Genomic DNA, 22,200 nt, shown 5'->3' on the forward strand with positions numbered 1-22,200 from the left:
GTAGCTTGATTGGCTTACAGCAACAATGTATTGCATGTACGTAAGCGTGTAACCTATTGGATGTAATGCATCTACCTGGTTAAGACATGTAGATACTGTAAAACATCTTTGAAAATTGCTTCATTTATCTTTATAATTTTCTTCGAAAAAAAAAGAAAGAAAGAAAGAAACCAAATTTGTATTCTGAATTCAAAATCTATTGAAATGTATTCTTAAAAAAACATCTGTAGCAGTACTTGACATTATGTTTTAAATATACCAAAAATGCTATAAAATTATAATATGATAACTCAATATCGAAATGATGCAAAGGTGTGAATATGAACAAGATGTGATAGAAAAAAAACTGGTGGAAAAGGTACCTCAAAGAACCAAGTGCTCCAATAGACTAAGATTCTCTTTTTCAGCGATAATGTGTTCATTTTGGAAAATGATATGCAATTTCTATTCCTATCATATCCAATCACTTTAATTGTATTACTACATTGATATTAAAACACAATGCAAATGTATTACACAATATATTCTTTTATTATCAATAAAATTTACAAGTGAATGTTTAAATATTAAACACACCCGTCATTCTTCCGAACGAATACAAACAAGAAGGCGTTGACATATAATTTCACCACAATGGCGCTGGAGAAAGCCACCATGATCTTCACAAATTCTGTCCCCCTTTATATGGGTTATCAGTGGTACCAATCGGCTTCCCAGCGTCATGTGGTGACGGCGGTGGTGACTTGAGGTACCATCTATCCCCAAAGTTTCGTGGTACATTTGCAGTTTTGCATCCAGAGATTGCATTTACACGCTAGGCCTCCACAGCAGCTGGTACGAGCCTCCGAGGACCAGGGCACACACTTTCTTCTCCACGACTGACATTTACGACGTCTTGACCGTAGATTTCGTCTGAAAAGTTAGGATTTAAAATAAAGTATCCAAATTTAATCAAAATGATGGATCTCACCCGTTGTCATGAATGAATACAAAATACATCTGATACACGATTACATTTGCTCAAAATGATCATGCGTTATGGGTTACAAACTTCAAAGTGTCGATCTCATACAACAGTCTGGATGATTGAAAATAGTTTTCTCGGAATGAACTATATGTCAAAGAATTCTTGGTATAAATGCTGAAATTGTAAATTATATGAAAGGAGCTGAAGATTTTGACCATCCTTGCTAATGCCGATACTTCAATAAGTACTATCGCTGTCGCTATACCCACCCCTGGGATATGTCACATTAAAACTTAAGGCTCTGTGTGCGACAACAGATGAGCAGGTATAGTGTTTGATCCTTTGATTTTCATCAAAAGAATCAAAATACTTTACATTGTGGTTGATTTTTTTTCCCTTTTTTTATGAACTGCCTTTAGTTTTGCTTTGACATATCCCCAGGGGCGGATATAACGGCAGTGATTATAGTATTCCCTAGAATGTCAAGGATGTGTGAATATAGGCGTGGAGAATACAAAAAATTACCTTATCTCATCGGGATATTCTAATCTAGCTGAATTTCATGAAATCAAGCCTTTGTATAAGACCCAAGTGGTCGCATCAAATAAAAAAGTTAAATAACAATTAATACAACAAAGTGGAAGTAAATTGATGCAACATAGCGAAAGTTAAAACATCTTGCTTAATTAGTACCCCACGCAATCTTACAATTGAACCAAGCAGAAAGAGAAATAGTATCAACCATGCTCTCATGCACATTCAGTTGATAGAAAGGATGCATTTTCATGATTTCTATGTTTGGAAGTTATTTCTTTTTACCCTAACATTACGGATTGTCGCCTACTGGATTGATATCGCTTCGTTTTATCTGTTACTTTGTTAACGGTACTAAATCCGTGTTAGCGCTTAGGCAAAATTATACTTTAAAGTGTTTTGCCATCTTGGTTGTGTTATGTAGCTGTATTTAAGACCTTTTCCTTTACCAATGATGCCCCTTGGGAAGCTGCGAACGATTACTGGAAAACTATTTCATTGCGCTCTATTAAAATTATTCAATGTTTAAAATATTAGGTTAGGTTTTATTAGGTTTTTTTAATTTTGATACCGTGTATTTAACCCACTCACCAAAGTTTACTTTATTTAGATCCTTTGATGATTTTGCGATTTGAAAAGTTAGGGTGGTACTTGACATTCAACAGGAGTGTTTTGTGTTGATTTATGTCTCTTTCATCCGGCGATGTTTTATTCAATATAAAATTTATAAATAGAATATGCTATCATATGCTTTCATTGTATTGATTAATTAAGATGTAATGAAAACAATAAAGATTCAATGTCACCATGTCATAGTTATCAAATAACCACATTCAATCAAATTACTGTTTTATTTTTGTGACATGTTACAGAGAACGTTATACTAGATGGCGCTAAAAGGATATTTCGTTAGAGAGCTAGCGTTTTATAGTATGTATTCACTGCGTGGCAGCTGTAATATCTAAATACCACCAGTTTAATGGTTGCTCCGATGTTTACATTACGACAGTGCTTACGAAACAAACGTCAGAACTCAATCTTTGTCTGTCCCGTTTTTTTCAACTCTAATGATGAACCAACACCTGGGTACTTCACATAGACCGAATTGATTTTCCTCCAGAGAAAATACAATTGTGAATACCAGATTTTTTTTTATTTCTGATGCTGCCAATACCACATAAAACTTGATAAGTTACTGGTAAACTGAAGCCGCGTTTGGCACATTTTTTAAATTCATTATTATGCTTTTGCGCCGATGAACTTACATCTCACTCAATTTCGCTGTCATTGACATTTAAATCGCCCTGTATGGTTTTGAAGTCATTTTGAAAAGTAAAACCGACGTCTGCATTTGATTTACGATTTCAATTCCCTGCCACTGCTATTTGATATTTTCTTAAGGAAAAAGTTTTTATTTTTCAATATTGAAATAAGGGGAAGTCCCTTTTGCAGAATCTGATGTGTTCCAATCGGAACGCTAAATGTTAATATAGCAATATCTTATCAGCACATCTGCCAATAGATGGAAAAATCGCTTTAGAAAAAAACCCTGTCTTAATCAACTTTAGATTCACTCTCCCGCGATTTCATTAACACCAATTGTTGTGATATACATCCGATTTAGTAATGAATTTTTAATGGACAACATCGAAATTCGCAGCAGAGAGTACCATAAAATATTATTTCTCGTGAAAATGTCAAAACCGATACAACTCCTTGTGTAATATCCATATTTCAGTTAGATTGGTCTCATTGTGATATTGGGTTTCACCTACCGTTCGACTTTCTGGAGAGTGGCTAGTGCTGAATCAGAGTATCCAAGGTCGTCACCTGTAAAATAATTACACACATTAATGTGTTTTTAAATTAAGATAACAGGAGAAGGTGTGATTAAAGACAAGACTCTTGTGCGAAATTACAGGATAGTGGTAATGAAGCAGAGACGCCCCAGGATGTGGTAAAATCGAATGCTTACACTTCTTTTTCATCACATTGTGTTATTTTGAGAATAAGGCAAGTTATTGTTTCAGGACACTGAACACAGTATCCTAAAAGCACTTGATGTAATAATTCTACATCTTCAGACATTCATCGGATTGAAATTCGAAAAACAAAGTGGCCCAGGAACGACTTGGCGAAGAAACTTATTAAACATGCACAAGATTGAAATAAATTGATAGACGTGATTGAGGCTCTATAACCTTGACGGATACAAGGGAAGGAAAGTAATGTAATTCATAAATCAATTTCAATGTCCTTCTACAAGCTCGTTTAGTACTGAAAATTGCTTTTGTAAGCCGCTCATATTGATTAAATTGGTATTGGTTATTTCATTAGTAGACCCAGTCGTTATTTCTGAAATCACTCTTCTTTGGTGTATTTATATGATCAGCACAAAGCCTGAGCAAATAAAGTAATCAAGTTATAGTTTCTATCATGTTTTGACAAACTCCTGTCAGGTTAATCCTTTAGCTCCATATATTTCCATGGAAATATATTAATCAGAACGTTTGTCTCTACAGACGCTGGCAAATCAAACCGATTTATCTGCCGTAATAAAAAAAAAGATATATCAACCATCTACTAGAGGTAAACATTATTTTAACCCACAAGATAACATCCAATACTAAGACTTCCGATTATCAATAAAACACTCATTTATTCTAATAAGGATATTTTCCATGGAAATGTCGGGAGAATCATTGTCTCATTTAGCTTAGGGAATTGGATAGTGGTCGTCTTGGAACTTCGAGTGATTACACACGAGAAGCCAATACGCGATACGTGGTCCTCGTTCTCTTTTTATTTCCATACAATTTCATTCATAAACTTTTTATACAGACACAGAAAGTAACATCCTCTTATGGGATCTGATCCTTCGATCTCTCCACGTCACGATACTACAAGTTTATTCTTCTTTCGTAATCCATGATCATAAAGCCATCAATTTGTGTTTAGGAGAGCGAAAGAAGTTTATAACCATACAACTTAAGAGTGTAGATGTTATATCAAGGTGTCTAAATATAAGCGATCAGGACCGTGCGCCAAATCAATTAGGTTTATGACGGTTTGAACTAATTGGTTACCCAATGTTTTGTTTTCTTTTACGACAAAGAAGGATTTTCAGAAATACAAAATAAATGCACCTTAAATTTTATTTTATATGAATTTGCGGCTTCATTTCCTATTTGATGCAAAGAATCGAATCGATCCTTGTTATTTTGTTAGATATTTATCAGAATGATAACGAAAAACATATATAATCAAACTTGGATGAACTTTTTCTAGTCAATTTATCATATGAGTATTTGCTATTTATTGTTTTTCACTTAACAAAGCAATTGATTTATCTAAAATAGTTATCGAAATAATGCAATGCAGCTTTTATAAAATTATACATTTTCTAATTTTATGGTACAAATCATAATAGCAATTGCATCTTTTAATTCGATTTCTTATTTGAAGGTTTCAATGATAAATTGTAAAACGTATTTGAAAGATTCACCTAGCGTTTTCAATATTATAACAATTTGGAAGGCAGTGTGTATGGATTGTTTTTACATTATCATGGTACCGTCTGTCTGAAATTCGAATTTTGAATAGAATAAAGAAACCAATATGAATAAATTGTTTTTACTATTAAACTTCATAGCAAATAGCATGAATATCTATCATATGTTTTGTGTGCTACCAGAAAGGCATAATAAAAATACAAATTCAACGAAAAAGGTAGATTTTTTTTTACTAAATTGTCTGATACACTACGACCATATTCGATTCTTTTAAATTGACTTTAAAGTGTCCCATTTAATGTGAAAAGGTGTTGTAGTGGAACGGCTAAGCATGAAAATCGTTCAAAGTTTGCAGAAAGCATGAAACTTTGCATATGGCTTCTTCGCGACATAAGGTTTCAGGTATTGGTTTTCAAAATGGCCGCAAAAAACCACCTTCTGTGACCCATAACTCACGTTCTATACCGGCTTAACCCAAACTGAAATCGTTTACACCCATATTATTGATACTTAGGAACATTCTGGTAGGGTTAAACTTCATGTAAAAGGACTGCCATTTTTTATTTCAAGATGGCCGCCAACTTTGCGAGCTATGTCTTTATATATAATGCATTTAAAAGGATGAGTTGACTTTAAGCAAATATAGTGAGAGTACTTATATTTGCGTAGTGTTTGATACGTAAATAATTTGATTCTTAATTTAATTTCAACATGATCGCCATTTTGAAATCCAAGATGGTCGTTTAAAATAAAGTTGATTCCGAATTTCACTCTGTAAATTATCGAGCAAAAAATCAAATTAACATTTTTAAACGTCTACACCCATATTATTGGTACTTATTATCATTGATACTTAGGATCTTCACTACATCATCACAATAACCTATTGGTATACTTTTCACTGTCTACAAATGCAACATGCAGGCAGAAGTACTAAATGCAAGGATATCATTTGGGATTCGTCTTCAAAGTATATTTACAGACATCATGAAAGGAGAAAAAAAATAAAGAAGCCCTAGTCACTAAAATAAACACTTTCATCAGCTTTGCTAAAGGCAGATAGGGATGACAGACGTATGTATGATCTAAAGAAGGAATTTATACATATACATGAGAAATAAGGTGGATTGTGTTCTCAGACACCATAAGGTGACATGTATGTCTAGATGTTCTCCAGTGGTTATGAATGACTTGACAGTTCCATAGGAGTTACGCTATGAGGAAGGATTTGCAAGGAGAAAGACGAAGTATTAAGGTTTGGTAGAAGATACCAATACCCTAGAATGTAGGAATGGGTGTTCCTGTTTCCTGCACGTTCAAATTAAAAGCGATTGCCAACATTGAAAGTAATGGGTAGTGACAAGAAATCAACTGGATTTACTGTCAAAAAACAGAAGAGAATGCGCCCTATTATCGCCATAGAAGTGACAAGGTATGAGTTTGGTGTGTGTTATCTGCAAATGGGCAGTGATTTGATCAATCGCTGTTGACTTGCGACTTTGAGGATGTTCCAATTGAGAATTTGATAAAGCCCATGAAAGATGGTCCTCTGATGACGCCTGCAGAGTTGCAATTTCATATATATCAACATTTTCAGAGTTTTAACTTTATTTCATGCTAGATCACTTACAGAGTGAAATACGAAAACAACTTTAATTTAAACGGACATCTTGGATTTCAAAATGGCGGTCATGTTGAAATTAAAATAAGAATCAAATTATTTATGTATCAAACATTACGCAAATATAAGTACTCTCACTATATTTGCTTAAAGTCAACTTATCCATTTAAATGCATTATATATAAAGATATAGCTCGCAAAGTTGGCGGCCATCTTGAAATACAAAATGGGGGTCCTTCTACATGAAGTTAAACACTACCAGAATGTTCCTAAGTATCAATAATATGGGTGTAGACGTTTAGCCGCTAGGGGCCATGCTTTTTTGGGGTCCATTTTTTTCCTGAAACGTAAAGTCATGAAGAAGCCATATGCAAAGTTTCATGCTTTCTTCAAACTTTGAACGATTTTGTCGGAAAATCAACTTTAGCCGCTCCACTAGTGGTGCATGTTCTATGTAAGTCAATGGCTTTCCGCCAATTTTACTGTTAGTATGCTGATAGTTCTTTAAAACTATCACATTGACGGTAAACAGAAACAGACCAGTATTCGTAATAACATAGTTGTCTGCCCTTGCGGGTAGGTATTGATTGTGACGTCATGTGTTTGTGAGCGTAACGTCATACTTTTCGGGGGAAAAAACGTGAATTACGCTCACAAAATAATGACGAAACAATCGATACCTAACCGCGATGCAAAGACGAAATAATCAAAATCAAATATCCATTTACAATCAAACACTATATTATCGCCATGGTAGAATAATCAATAATCTTATATATCTGTGAACTTTTTTTTTTATTCCAGTAAACATTTATAATATAGATTTTATATTGATATCTGCATGTAGTCTTACAATGAAGTTGACTTTGACCAGTGAGCATTCATCATTACGTTACTGTTAAATGGAAGGTATAGCCACTAGTGTACTGGATTATACATATTCTAATAACTATATATCAATAAAGAAAATGTCATACAATTATACTAAGGTCGGCTTTGACAAGATATACTGCAATATTATTAACTACCAGTAGACGGAGCTGCTATGTGATTCTACAAACATACAACATCTTTTCACTGTCGTGCCAATGAGTTCCACTGCCGAGTTAAATATAACAAGAAAACATATGTTTCAGGGCTAAAATATTGTCCTATTCGGAACAGTCACTTATCGCCATAATTACATCTGATCTTAGATGCAAGAACACATTGGATGCAGTATAACGGTGATGGGGTTGTGGGTATAACGCTCACATGAATGTGAAGACAAACACATTGACATAATCCATCAAAGTATATCCGTACCGAAACTATATCATGTATCTGATATCAATTACTTTCACAGAAAAGTCCGCTTCATATTAGACAAAACCTCATTAATGGGCCATGCAATCCAATCTGAAACGTGTCCCGTTAAACGCGTTCCCAATTAATGAGGATTATTGTAAACTTATATAGAGCGGCCTCCGTCAGAAAGCTGTGGCGGCTATTTATCATGGATGGACACACTTAATTAGAAAACAAAATCATTCGTTAGGGTTGCGTCTGTTAGCAACCACTGCGGTTGATAGATGTAGTAGAGGAGTTAATTCCCGAGAGAAATAATGAAACAATTCAAATAGCAGTCTTTACGTTTTAGATAATGCAAGGAATTTTGACCATGATTAATTTCGTTTATATTTGCGAATGATTTTCATGGTAAACAGTTACCAGGGTGTTAACGGTATCAATGCTTCATTGCAATCTGGGAGTCATGGGTTCGTTTGGGAAGCTTTACAAGTAGGATGTGTCTAAAACTGATACTGTCAAATAAATAGGGCGTTATCATTGTTAACAGTAACATCTAATTCGCTCCCCATGTCAACAATTATCGGGATTCCTTTTTTCTTTAAACGGATTGAATGTATAAAACTGATATACTGATCTGTATTAGGCTCTAAACAAATAACTTGATATATGTAACTTCAATATTTATAATCTCATTTTAAAACATTCAATATCATCTAACATGGTTTAGTTACAAAATGCCCGGGGACTGGGCGGAATCTAGGGCTGTTAATTTTACAAATATATTGCTGTGGACTTAACACATCCAAGATGAAATGGTGATGGCGATGTTTCTTTTATTAAAATCATCTTTAGCATATTTGCACAAAAAATAGCCCCTCTATTACTTTGAAGCGCAAAATGTTTGTAAGATCTCTTTTGATTGGTTTGAAGCTTTAACCTTCATTCGCGTGAATTTATTTGTATGTTTTGTATTCTATTATATCATAGGTTTTATTCCTGTTTCCCTACATCATTGGAGCTGACTGATACTACCTGACAATGATTTTATCATTATGGAGCATCAAGTGCTTTAGTATAGTTAAATTGATATTATTTGCTAACGTGTTTATCGTTGCTTTTATACAACATATGCTAAATAAGCTAGATAAATTTCATATTTCATTAAGAAAATCCAATGTATAAATCGTAACTCGATCTCCTGACACCGGTTGCCTGCAGACGATAAGTGTGTTCGACTCTTTACAAATTGTCAATCGATCTTCACAACTTTATTATCTATTCCATCGAGATCATATAAACCTGTTTAATGATGATATCTTTGACGGCGACATAAAACCATAGTGAATTGATTCCGTGTTTGACACGTTGTCCGATCCCGGACGGAGTATTATACGCCACTTTGGGTTTCCTGTCTTGAAATCACTACGCAGATTAAACAAGAGTCCCCTTGCTATATGCATGTTAGGAGAAAGTGAATGGCGAGGATTTGAAAGCATATGAACATTAAGGACTAACATAGTATTAGTGAAACGCTACACCCAGGAAATCATATCAAGGTCTGGCCACAGATATTCGTTTATATAAATAATTTGCATTATACTCACCCAAAGAAATTAGGAAATAAAAAACCTATGATCTGATAGAAAAACAATCATTTCACATGTGCAGATGTCAGTAATATATATTAATAATTCAATCTATTACTATGTATCTATAGTATTTTGACTGATTTAGAAAAAAAGTATCTTATCATAATGTAAAAGCAAACGTTGCAGTTTGTAACGTTGCGTCTAACTGGCTAATACAGCGGCATAATAATTCCATAGACATAATAGTCCCCCAAGACATTTGAAATTCCATGCGACTAAATCTTGGTAATAACATTATAATGACAAAAATAATGGATGCCTATATGACTTTGGTACCTTAAAGATAATAAGATTTCCCACGCTGAACTTGTCATGGAAGTTTAGTATTTTCCTCTTTCTTTACATGGGATACAATTTACATGTATAATTCGAAGAGTTTAGACAATGATAAGAACGCTAGTTACCTGTATTGATGCTATAAAATGTTTGGATTAACCAATATAAAGCGTCCTATTTTTATGAGGCACGACATAATTGCATGACATAAAAAAACCTCAGTTAAACCCCCAGCCATTAAGTAATGTACGTAGGTCAAAGCAAGCAGTGACACATATTTAACTTTCTACCACAATAGTCAGTGTTATTCAACTCTCAGGGTATCAAATAAACGATGCAGCTGTTGATTAACAATTTGTTTATACCACACGTGGTATAAACTCTGTACGCATTCTGATTGGCTGACACGGTGAACTTTGACCGAACTACGTCTTTCTGAGTGTCATGTCATCATTTGTCAACGTCATCAATAATCGAGTGACGTCATGCTATGCTGTGATCGCCGCTTGACGCCAAAACTGCTGTTGGATAGCGTACTTATTCTCGTCGTATTTCTATCGGCTAAAAGCGGATATAATTGTGGTAGAAACAGGTCACACGACTAAAGCTCGTGTCTTTTGTAACTTTTAAAAAATAACTCACTCGTGTGGAATGAATAGTCCATATCCAACAGCCACTCGTTGTGTAACCTCTATTTACACCATCTTCATAAACATTTCCACGTATGCTTACACATAGGCCCAAATCTGTTCTTTTGTTGAATGGACAGATTTTTTCATAACTTTATCAATAAACATGTATTGTTTGAAGAAAGGCTTTTACACGTTTGACTGGCAGACCATGTAATTAGCCTTTAACACAGTTCCAGTAAAACATGTATCATTTAATGACAGATATCATTGCCAAACATACGATTTATCTACTTCAATGCAGTCTTTATGGTGGTAATTGTGTGGCCAGGCTATATATCAAATTAAAGTGTATCATAAATAAGTTATAGACAATTAATTTAACGCTCTGGTCGGGTCTTTAAACACGTATTGAATGAGTTGGCGTTCAATCCCCCCCGGAGGATAACAAATCGTTAATGAACACTCATCGGGCAATATTTACACCACAAACATCAGTCAACATGCACAGTGACAGAGGCAAGTAATTAGAAAACTTCAAAGGGACTTTAAGCACGAGTTACTCATTGATGGAGTATGGCTCATTCGTCCAATCGGCAGTGAAAATGGCGGCTTAGTTACCATGGCGACATGCGGCGTTTATAGACTGGTCTTGTTCACGTGAATTGGATAATACATATGACATAATGATCAGTAAAACGGCGAATGACCAAAGGAACACGAAACTGTCATGAGTCACGTGCACTTTAAACTTTTCTTATCTACACAATGTTGCCACTAATATAAATATTGATACTAGCCTAATTCAACCCAAATAAAAACGTAGACATTTGTAGCTTATTTCTTTTCGCGACAATCATATATAAATGGCGCTTAATAGTATAGTCTTGTCTTTGATTGAAACTAAATATTAAATGGTACATTTCCATGTGCTTATAAAAAGTATCAAGCATATGAATCATTTTTCTATTGTTCATTCATTGTCTCTCAAATCTTAACGATGACGTACGTTCTACTCCATGCCATTCAGCACATTTCGTAAGGACTTTATGATCTTCAGTTATGCGAAAATTGCATCATTTTAACACATTAAAACCCCAATATCACATTGGGATTGTCACATGCTGTCTCATGCTAGGCAGCTATATGATAATATGTTGCATATAATTGCAGTACAATATATAGAAAATTACCTAGATGATAAGCCCGCCAAGGAAACGCCAAAATTATTTGCCAAATCAATCGAACATCCTTACATACACTGCTTGACATATTATACACGATAAAGGTAGAATGAAATTGCTACTGCTAGTTACTTGCATTACATCATAGCATCTCTGGATGTTTACGTTTGGTGTCATCAGACGGAACAATTAAATTCGACATTGTGATAAAACATTTCCATGACATTATCCAGGTATATCCGTAGCCATGCCCCTGATATGATGACTTTGGTTTTGTCTCTGGTCATGACACAGCAAAATCTGTGGTAATTTTCTTTTTTCTTCGTCTACTATGGTATTGTCATCTTCTGCTTAACGTTCTGTATGTAGAAAATGGGAACAGGGACAGGAGTCATTTGATCGGTTGTGTAAGGTGGCATTGAAATGTGATAGCTCCTAATACCAGAGTCTTTCAACATACACTCCCCATGCCAATGCATATGCCATAAATATGAGTCCGCCTTTATAATAGGGCGTTACGTATCAGAAACTAACGGTTGCATCCCTTGTAATTCTCGAAGCAACATAATTGCCATCTAATGGATTTCTGTACAATATCTATATTATCCAGCAAAGTTTTTAATTGTAATGAAATCACTTTATTATTGGGTTTATTAGTATAGCTTTTATTTAGCATCTTCCATGTGTTTTCCTTTTCGCACGGGTATCGATGTAAACGTTATATAAATGATTCAGGAAACAGAAAGTCCCTCCTATCTTTCAACAAGCTTTATTTCAAAACCAACCTTCATGACATGTTGCGTTACTATGAGCACACATAACTGAGTTTTTTATTTTAAAAAGTAAACCATTTTTGGGAGGTTGCAGATGGTAAACAATCTTGCCAATAAAAAACTGATTTCCCTGGTGTTGTATGCAAATCTGCTTATTAAAAAATAATGTCATATTTGCATGGTCAAATTTATCTTTATTGGTTGAGCTTTCACGCCTACATTTTCTTCCTGAAATACAAAATACGCATTCTTCTTTTTAAAAAAAAATCAAATATAATTTTGATACTTTATTAGAAAAGCAGCGTATAGAAAAAACCCAATATTATGCGTCCTTTACATGTATCACGATTAAAACTAAATCCTGGTTTCGATTTTGAGACTAATTGCGAAAGAGATTTTAGATTAAGCGCCAGGAAACGATTTTCTGTCGGTGTACGATAGCGAACTTGCAATTTATGCAAGTAGTCTCTAATTTCCCAGCACGGTAGTATGGTGGTTTTAATGATGTCATATTACTAGAACAGAAAGTCATAATGAAATGGATAGAAATCAATTAAAAGGAGGCAATATCCGAGTCATATGATAAAAACCCTGAACCACTGACTTGCATGGATACAAAACGAGCTGAAGGATATTTCATGAGGTGTTCTGTTACTATTGGTATGGTTACATCTACACGGATTTTGGAGTTATTCTAAAACAATTAACTGCCAAAGTCGTTACTTTTGATAATGATAAAAAATTATATCTGTAATAGACGATCATTGCAAAAGTCTCCTGACGCCTCGGCAGCCGTACTATTGCATTGCGCATCCTTTCAAAACTCCTTAATACTAATTTATATCGGAATAGGTTGAAGTCTATATTTTAGAAAATCAGAAGTCTTTATTTCGTTACCATGGCAACGAACGTTTACATTTTGACCAATCAGAAGCCAGAGAATGGTAATGAAGTGGAACAATAAAAGATATACCTCGTTATCTGAACTAACAATAATACATATATGGTAAAACCTGCAGAGTTGCAATAAATGTATGATGAAATGAAAAATATGATGTAGGTTTTGACCCTTTGTGATTCAAACTATATAAAAATATGGTTGGTGACATTCCTGCTTCGGCAGTGTGATTCAATCAGCAGTTTATAAAAAACACTTGCTGCAAATGTCAAATTATGTTTTGCAGTGTCATTCTTCCGTTTTCCTTTGAAATTGTGATGGACAGAAAGCGGTCAGTGTATCCCTGTGGATGTGTTCGAAAGAGGCCATGTGTTTGTACAGTTTTCATCAGATATTGACTCTCATCAAAACCTATATAGTTCACAATGTGGAAACATATGTCTAATCGAACCAATCACATGTCATGTACCACTACATACCATCTATCATATTACAATTGGCCAACACGACGGCGACTGAAGTTTGGGGAATCAGTCTCAGAAAAGTGTCAAATTGAATAATTAGATCAATGCAAAACGTGATACCGTCAACAGGGGAGGCGCCTGTCTGTAAGATCAATTCCATTTGGTAGTATTTGTCGCCGATCTGCTACTTGACGTTAACGGTTTGCTCGAGACAGTCTCGTTAAAGAAGTCGATTGAATTAGCTGGCGGAATCTAATTAAAGATTCCTGATATCCTCAAGAGACGGCACCGAGCCGTAGTAAGTATCGCAAACTGGAATCCAAATTGCCACAAGCAAAAAGCATTTGAGAGTTCATTTCAAGCAATTGGTATCAATATCCTCTACTACGTACAAGCAACATGTCCACGGCTTTAAAAGCCTACAGCGCACTAATAACAGATTACAGGTAACTTCATTCATTTTATGAAGATTTAGACTAAAAATTATTAATGTAATCATTTTCCTCTCGTGTATATTTACGATAGGGTATTCAAAGATAAATTTCAATGTTACGTCTTAATCTTCCTTAAATAATCATATTTATTACATATTTCGCTGTGAAATATAAGGTTTTACGATGAACATTAAAGCTATATACTTCACTCCAATGAAAATATCAATTTTGATATTTTCATTTGTTTTTGACTAATCGGATTGCAGCATTGACAATGAACATATCATTTTGATTGTTACGTCATTATTTTGTGTGCTAAAATGACGTCATATTTTTGTGCAGAAATATGACGTTATGCTAGCAAAAATACGACGTAATAATCACAAGGGCATATAACTCTTTACAATACATTGGCGGAACTAGTAGTGATGGTCTTCTGTAAATGGAAGCGAAAAAAACCGTTATAAATAGAATATACCTTGTTTCTTGATGATTACCAGTAGTATTTCATCTCAAGAGGCTTCGCATTCGTGAAAAAATATCCAAGTTTCCACCTCACTCGATGAAATATAAGTGATATTCATCAAGAAACAAGGAATATCCTCTATCTACTCATCTCCATTATAGATTATCACAAGAAACACGAATGAGGGGCATAACGACTTAATTACTGATCGAATTGCAGGAGACACATTTGATCAAATTGTGGTCACATACCTGCCAGCAATTAAAAAAACCAATCAGCGCACCTTTATAGTGAATATATCAGATTCATCATAGATATTTTTTAATAATTAAGCTGTAAGCTATAAGCCTAATTGCACAGAAACAACTATTACATATATGAAATATTTACTTCAATATCTTTTATTTGATGTCGGTTGTATTCTTTCCATTCTCTCAAGAATACATTTGAAAATGCCAATTATATTTTACACACCAATAATACAATAAAAAATAATTGCAGTTACGTTCGTAAGTAATGCAGTTTGTTTTTGCACATAAAGACTACGGCTTCTACACATAATGCCACTGTCCTCTTAGGTAGAATATTATCAAGATAGTTGTAGTTATTTTTCAAACATATTTCTAGATTTGCAGAAGATGCAAAAAATAGCTTGTGCTGGTCTTAACCATATGCATTGTTGTTTCGTATAAAAACAAACCAGATACAAAACATTTTATCGAACAAGACTAGGAATTGTTTATAACCTAGATTAGTAGTAAAATATCTTTCTGTAAACTGAATTGATGTTCGTCTTCAAAATTAAACTTCTCACCTGATAAGCCATCCATGGCATTAAGTTGTGACTTACTAGGAAAACCTTTTACCATTACTTTGTAACAGATAGATTTTTGATGTACATTGATTTGGGAACTGGAACTACTGAGCCAAAAGCCAAAGAGATATAACACAGCACCAAAACGTCGCAATAGTTTGTCGGTTTATGTTCAATGAGAATATAAAATTCGGTTATCAATGGCATTTCATCGTGATTATCAACAGTAATCGGCCATTGAACTTTGATGATAATTTCACTAGTTATATCTAAAATAAAGTATAATATACGACAATATACGATAATTTATACGATAATGTGATGTGATTGTTGTAACGGCGGTTGAGTATTGAATATTCATAGTTGTTATGAAAAATGATCAATACGTTTACTAAAAAAATCAAAAACAATGAAGTAGTTGTGAGAATGATAGTGTAGCAATTTTCATGAAATATTTTTCAGCCCTTGAAAACCTACGATGTTATAATCGTCTTACTTTTTAAATCATAAAAATCGTCTTACCTTTTGAGGTTCTATCAAGACATATGGATGATAACTATCATTCGTCATCCAAAGCCATGGAATATGTGAATGTCAATTTTGATCCACAATGAATTAGTAGAAATTGATAGGTACTGTATATATATCATTTTAACGTAACTTCCCCCTGGATATAAGTGTGTAATTTTGTTATAATAAAACTGATATATTGTCAGTAAAACGTAACATACAGCTAAACAAAAAACGTTAATGAAGTCACAACTGTCCCCATAAACCTCTAGGACATACCTAACGCTGTTAGTATTATTTATCATGATCCATTTACCGTTTCCCCCGTACCTAAATCATGTTAATGTGACCCTATATACGCCAGGGGTTTACCAATTAGGGTTAACCTCTGTAACGATTCCAATCATGTCTAGAATTTACTTCCAAATCTGCAGATCGGAATCGGCAGATACAACAGACCATCATAACACTGCTACAAATCATCTGCCATAACGAGGTTTGATGATTGAGTTGTATGAGATCGTAATAATAACCCGAGAGAAATATGACCACTCTACTGTTATCATGTGTATATGACCGATAAATCTTAGTTGTTTTTGTAGTTAATATGATATGTTTTTCATGAAAATATACTGCCAGTATCATGAACGAACTACATGTTTGTTGAACTCGAATTGACTTGTGACGTCTATGGTACTGACGGTTTCCATATTCGTCAGTAGCAATAACGTCATAGAGACAGTAATGTGTGTCAAACAACGACAGTTGTAGCAAATATTTATAGTAACATGATTGTAATGCTTCAATACCTTTGATCCAAATGACTTCACATGAATTCTGAATGGACAATAAACGAGTTAGATGTATGTAACTCAAATATGCATCCAAAATAACTGAAGTTTAAGAAAAATAATCATGATATCCATCGCATCTGCAAATTATATCCTATAACTAGTCTGCCCAGCTATCGTATAAATCGTAATCTTTGCTTACAATAGTTATTTACCATTGTCCTTTGTCAAAATTAAGGAAAACACATCAAATGTTAAAGAAATGTGCGTATATTATGATTGAGGAAGTTCTGCAACAGTACTGGCTTTTGATTGTATTTTCACGTGCACAAAAGAAGAAGTGCTTAAATTGAGAATGGGCAATTTTATCGCCGGGAGAATATCACAAAACGTCACAGATTTACTATTTATATTTTGTTTCAAAAGTATATCACCATCGTGCTATACTTGACAACCATTCCCGGCATTTGTATGTAAGAAACATAAAACCTTTGTTCCATTAATCTAACGCACTTGCCCAACCCTTATGTAAGTTCGCTTATTGGTCCAATAGGACCATAACAGCAATAGACTTTTCTATGAATAACCTTTATGTAAATCCAACTAGTTCTATTCCTAATCCAATTGCTTTTGAACTTCGCCCACCTCCTCACAACATTTATGTCAAATACACTTGAGACTTATTAAAGTTAAGATGTCATTTCTCATAAAAAGAAGCATATGTGACATGAAAACGGCCCTAAGATGTTTACATTACATTTTGTTGATCTAAAAGTGTCGAAACGTTCTGATATCAATATATCACTTTCGACATCAATATCACTGCCTTTCGTGTTCATTGTTCTGTTATAAATCGTGCTGATCATAAAATAGACACTGATTCAATAACAGAACCTTAATCCAACTAACAATGTCATCAATCAAAAATTGATATAGCATGTGAGATACTGAGAATAACACCAGATGTTCCATGAAAGCAAGTGCTGTATGCTTTATCAACTACACATCCAACGCTAATCTAGGTAATTCACTTTTGGTGTCATGGTATAATTTTCAGATGAAAATCAAGTATCGTCTGTGAATAAACGTTGACATATCAAGTAGTGTGGATCGGGACACATGATATTTCCTGATGATGTCGACCATAAAACTTCAAAATAGTCTTCATTATCCATAATCTATAGAACTTCGAAAGAGTTATCAGAAATTGCAATGAAAGGGATTCACTCTGAGATCGACGCAGGTTCGTAAACACGTCAGACTAAAGATATGTTGCACTGTAACTATACGTAAGGATACGGAATTTAGAATTAAATTTCCCTGGATCCTTATTTTCCTATTTGCAGTGACGTATTTTTGAGAGTATATGTACATTGTGTATCCAACATACCATGTTGCTTACGAATGTTGAAAGGAAAATCACGCTTGTTAAAATTATGTAATCAGTCTATAATTTCACACTTATTTATAAGTTTATATCAATTTAATAGAGATAAATTTATTTTTCTTCTTTTAAGTATAGGCTTATAATGATCTTTGAAAAAAGGTGAACAAGTTGTACATTTATATCTTTTATAATTATCTTGTCACTAATGAGCTCGGAAAATGGACAACCCACACGACCGAAAGAAGATCACAAGCATCACCAATGCCTGATACAGATTTATAAGGTTCCTGGTGATGTCTAATGTTAACTAACAGACCTCTGAGTGTATCAGTGTAATGCTATCAGATTGTCATTGATGATCTGTACTGAAGTTATACTTATAGTATGTATAAATCATCAAAAATAGAAACTTAATTCCAAAGCATATGGGAGAAATGAACGTTCATTATATGTTGTGTTATTTATCAGTTTAACGAAAAATCTTGACTTCAATTGTAATCTGTGATATCAGTCAGTATATTTCTTATCAGTCGAAATGAATCTTTAAAGATTATGACTTTTGGAATTCATACTTCGAAGTCTTTTTTGCTAAGATATCGTCCCATCTGGAAACAGAGACGACAAAAAAAAATCAGTGAATCAGTGTTAATTGCCTTTGATGGTGTTTTTATGAAAGTCTGGTACATATATTCACTGCAACGTATCATGACCATAGGAACAGATTTCTCAATACCAATGTGTTTGGCTGTTGATGTTGTAAAAAATGAATTATGCAAAAGAGAGGATGAAAACCCATATTATCTCAAGAAAACTGAAATCTAATTTACCATCACCCGCGATCTCAAGAGGTTAGTATCACAATATAAATGCGAAATTATAGAAGGTCCTATGTTACCCTATGCGCATACGATCAGACAGTGTGATCTATTCCATGCACATGACAAAAATCCTTTGATAACTCTATTTTATTGACTTTAAAGTTAAGGATTGGTTATCCCTCATTTGTAATCTACAGTTTATTACGATAGTTCAAGGATAGGTATAACGACAATTCAAGTAACCGCTAGAGCATTGAGAGGATGGTTTTACATCGTCTGTAGTTAGAATTAAGTTAAAAAAAATATGAGTCATGTATTATCTTATCAATCGACGTTTCAAAATCTGTTTTCTAGAATTACTTCAAATGGGATACATTTTTTCAATAAAGAGAAATCGTACCCTATAAGTCGTCAGTAGTATCGCACTAAACACGTCCCCCATGAGACTCATTTGAACTCGTCTATTTATAAAGCTTGAATAATTCATTGTGAATCCAAAGGGATGAATCAATAACGTCAAAAACTGATTTTATTTTCTTTAATGAACTTTTTCCTTATTCTATTTCTCGTCTCGAAGAAATTAAAATATAATCATTTTATCTGAAGTTCTGATTACCTGTCTAGGAGTTAAATCACGATCTCTGACGTATGCATATTATTTTAGTCGCCATATTAATAAATAGAGTCTCTCAAACAAGCCTTGATATGACGGACACAGAACCACGCAATTGATAACATTCTAAAGCAGCACCATTTCAGAAATAACAAAGTCTTTCTATTTTTTTGTCTGTATATTGCCATTTTAAAAATATATAAACAAGATAGCACAAACTAGTAGAGAGGCATTCTAATCATCAAAAATACTATTATATATACTTTAAGGAACTCTTGCATGATATGTATATTTGTTTCGAGAAAACGTATTCAATTGCTGTATTTAAGGTGTAGATGTCTGGGAAAACACTTAAAATCACAACGTTTACATCTTCCATTTACTTACAGTCTAACCACACTCAAATGACATTATAACATTGAATAAATGCAACGGTATCGGTAAAATATTTCCATATCTATGTCATATTTGTGTTATTTAATGAAGAATCGCTATATGTAACCAAAGTCAAAAGGATCCAATTAGTTCATTTGAATTAAGTTGAAGGCATGGCAGTACATGTAATACATATGCGTTAGTCATTACAAACTGCCTAGGTAATCTACAAGTCTCTGTTGTAATGTTACCCTTACATGTATGTCAACATTTAATTCGGTTTGATTTTGTTTCTGTCTAATTCAATACCAGATTCATGAATACCTTGTCCATGTTAGAAATGGAGGAGGAAAGCAGGAATACCAGGAGAAAGCCAAACGCAATAAAAAAATATCAATATCTTGTAAATGTTACTATTCAAAATGATCAAGAGGTATTTGACATCCCTTTTAATCTTTGACTTCAAATGCCAATAAGAGTAATTAACAAATCGCGTAAGCTCTTTTTAGACTTTGATCATTTGATGTCATTAAATTATCTGCCTTTGGAGTCTATGGTCTATAAAGATTGCAGAGCTTTGCAGACAATCTTTATAATGCGCGCTAGCGCATTTTGAAATGTTGATGATACGTATAGTGACAATTCAGGATAGACAATTGGAAAACCATCACAGTTTCCAAATTTTAAATGTTCATTAACTTATAATGAATTACATTTTAAAGGTCTGATTGTAAATATTTATAATTTGTTTTGTAGTTCGACCATGATCAAAAAGCAGATTCATAGACAAACATTAAATGATGTCTGGTCCATAGTTTCATCACTATCCAGTGTTCGTACCAGATACCTAGATGATATGTTAACCAAACTAGTTGTAAGAGAACACAAAAAGTTGAACAATAAAACAATATTATGCTTAGAGCATCCATTGATATCACAAAAAGATAAGTTAATACCAAAATACATTCAGACATTGAGAAACCAAAGTTAGCTGTGTGATATTATCTCAACGAATCTTCAATAGAAAGCCAATCATAGGAGAAAGTCAATCACAAGAAAAAGATGTACGATTCCATTCATATATGAATTATAAAAGAAATAACGATAATACTTTTATGTGGGTATTACTGTAAAGTTGAAATACTTATGACAGAATATTTACATATATGATTATATAAAAGAGGTTTAGCAGCTTACCGATGTAGTATTCCGCTGAACAAGAGAGCGACAGAAGAAGCAGAGCCGAACACGAGCACAGTACGTGTAGTTTAACCATAGTTCGTCAAATGTCTGAAAAGTAAGGATAGGTCTTCTTAGGAACACGCCACTGCAGGGTTATTTTAAATAATTTCAAATTTATATATATATATAATTTTCTTTGATCGTATGTTAGTTTTGTCGACTTTGATACACCAGTATGGTAAGTTGCGTAGGTAAGTATAGAATATCCTGTAAAGCTGTGAGCTGTTGTAGAGAACGTCGTGCACTGTTATCTATGCTCACAGCCATGTCATGTCGCTGAGGCAGTCGTACTCGCCCTGCATTCACTACCAACGTCTCAGCCACTGGAGTATCCGAAACAGTATTAACAGAGATCACAATCCCTACTTCAGTAATGTCCGACAGTATGTAACTACTACTTGGAGCAAACGAATCTAATTTATAGGCATCAGTAAATTGATTTTCTATATCCGTTCCTGTGAGAGCGTCATATCACACGTTGGTATTATCGTAGTAATGCGTACCCACCATAACGTGTGATAATCATTTGAGGAAGCATCGGGGTGGACCTCTGTCATTGTCAATCTGATAAATCACGATTGTTCGATTGGCTGATTAGTCCGAAACAGGGTCGGGCTGCAGGGATTGATTGAGACGGGAAAGAATCGGTTGAATAAAAGGCCAGGGCAGCGATGTAACGTGATCGTTAGTTAGGATGTAGGAGTTCTATACACTCCTCTTCACGGGCGATTTGTCGTCGATGTTTGGATGGACGAGATATCACGGCATTAGGGAATTTCCTAAGGGTGTCATGGAGTTCATTATTATTATCATAGAAAACATGTTTTACCAATTTCATCCGAAAATCCGAACAAATGACAAGTTAAAGCGGATAAAAGCCCAAAATGAAATAATGAATATTTTCCCAAACAATTCTAGAACAAAAAACAAAAATATATATTTAATGCAATATG

At 34.0% G+C, this 22,200-nt stretch overlaps 1 protein-coding gene across 1 annotated transcript; it reads right to left on the minus strand.

Moving 5' to 3' along the window:
* Window positions 1-510: 510 nt before the first annotated feature.
* LOC138310685 (uncharacterized) lies at window positions 511-21,788 on the minus strand. The gene is made up of 3 exons (XM_069252012.1): window positions 21,203-21,788; window positions 3,277-3,331; window positions 511-912 (listed from the first exon to the last, which is right to left on the minus strand). Exons 1-3 carry the CDS (start codon window positions 21,279-21,281, stop codon window positions 756-758), a joined length of 291 nt encoding a protein of 96 aa, XP_069108113.1. The 5' UTR covers window positions 21,282-21,788; the 3' UTR covers window positions 511-755.
* Between the last annotated feature and the right edge of the window lie 412 nt (window positions 21,789-22,200).

This window comes from Argopecten irradians, chromosome 1 (genome assembly GCF_041381155.1).
Source record: "Argopecten irradians isolate NY chromosome 1, Ai_NY, whole genome shotgun sequence".
NCBI classification, from domain to species: Eukaryota; Metazoa; Mollusca; class Bivalvia; order Pectinida; family Pectinidae; genus Argopecten; species Argopecten irradians.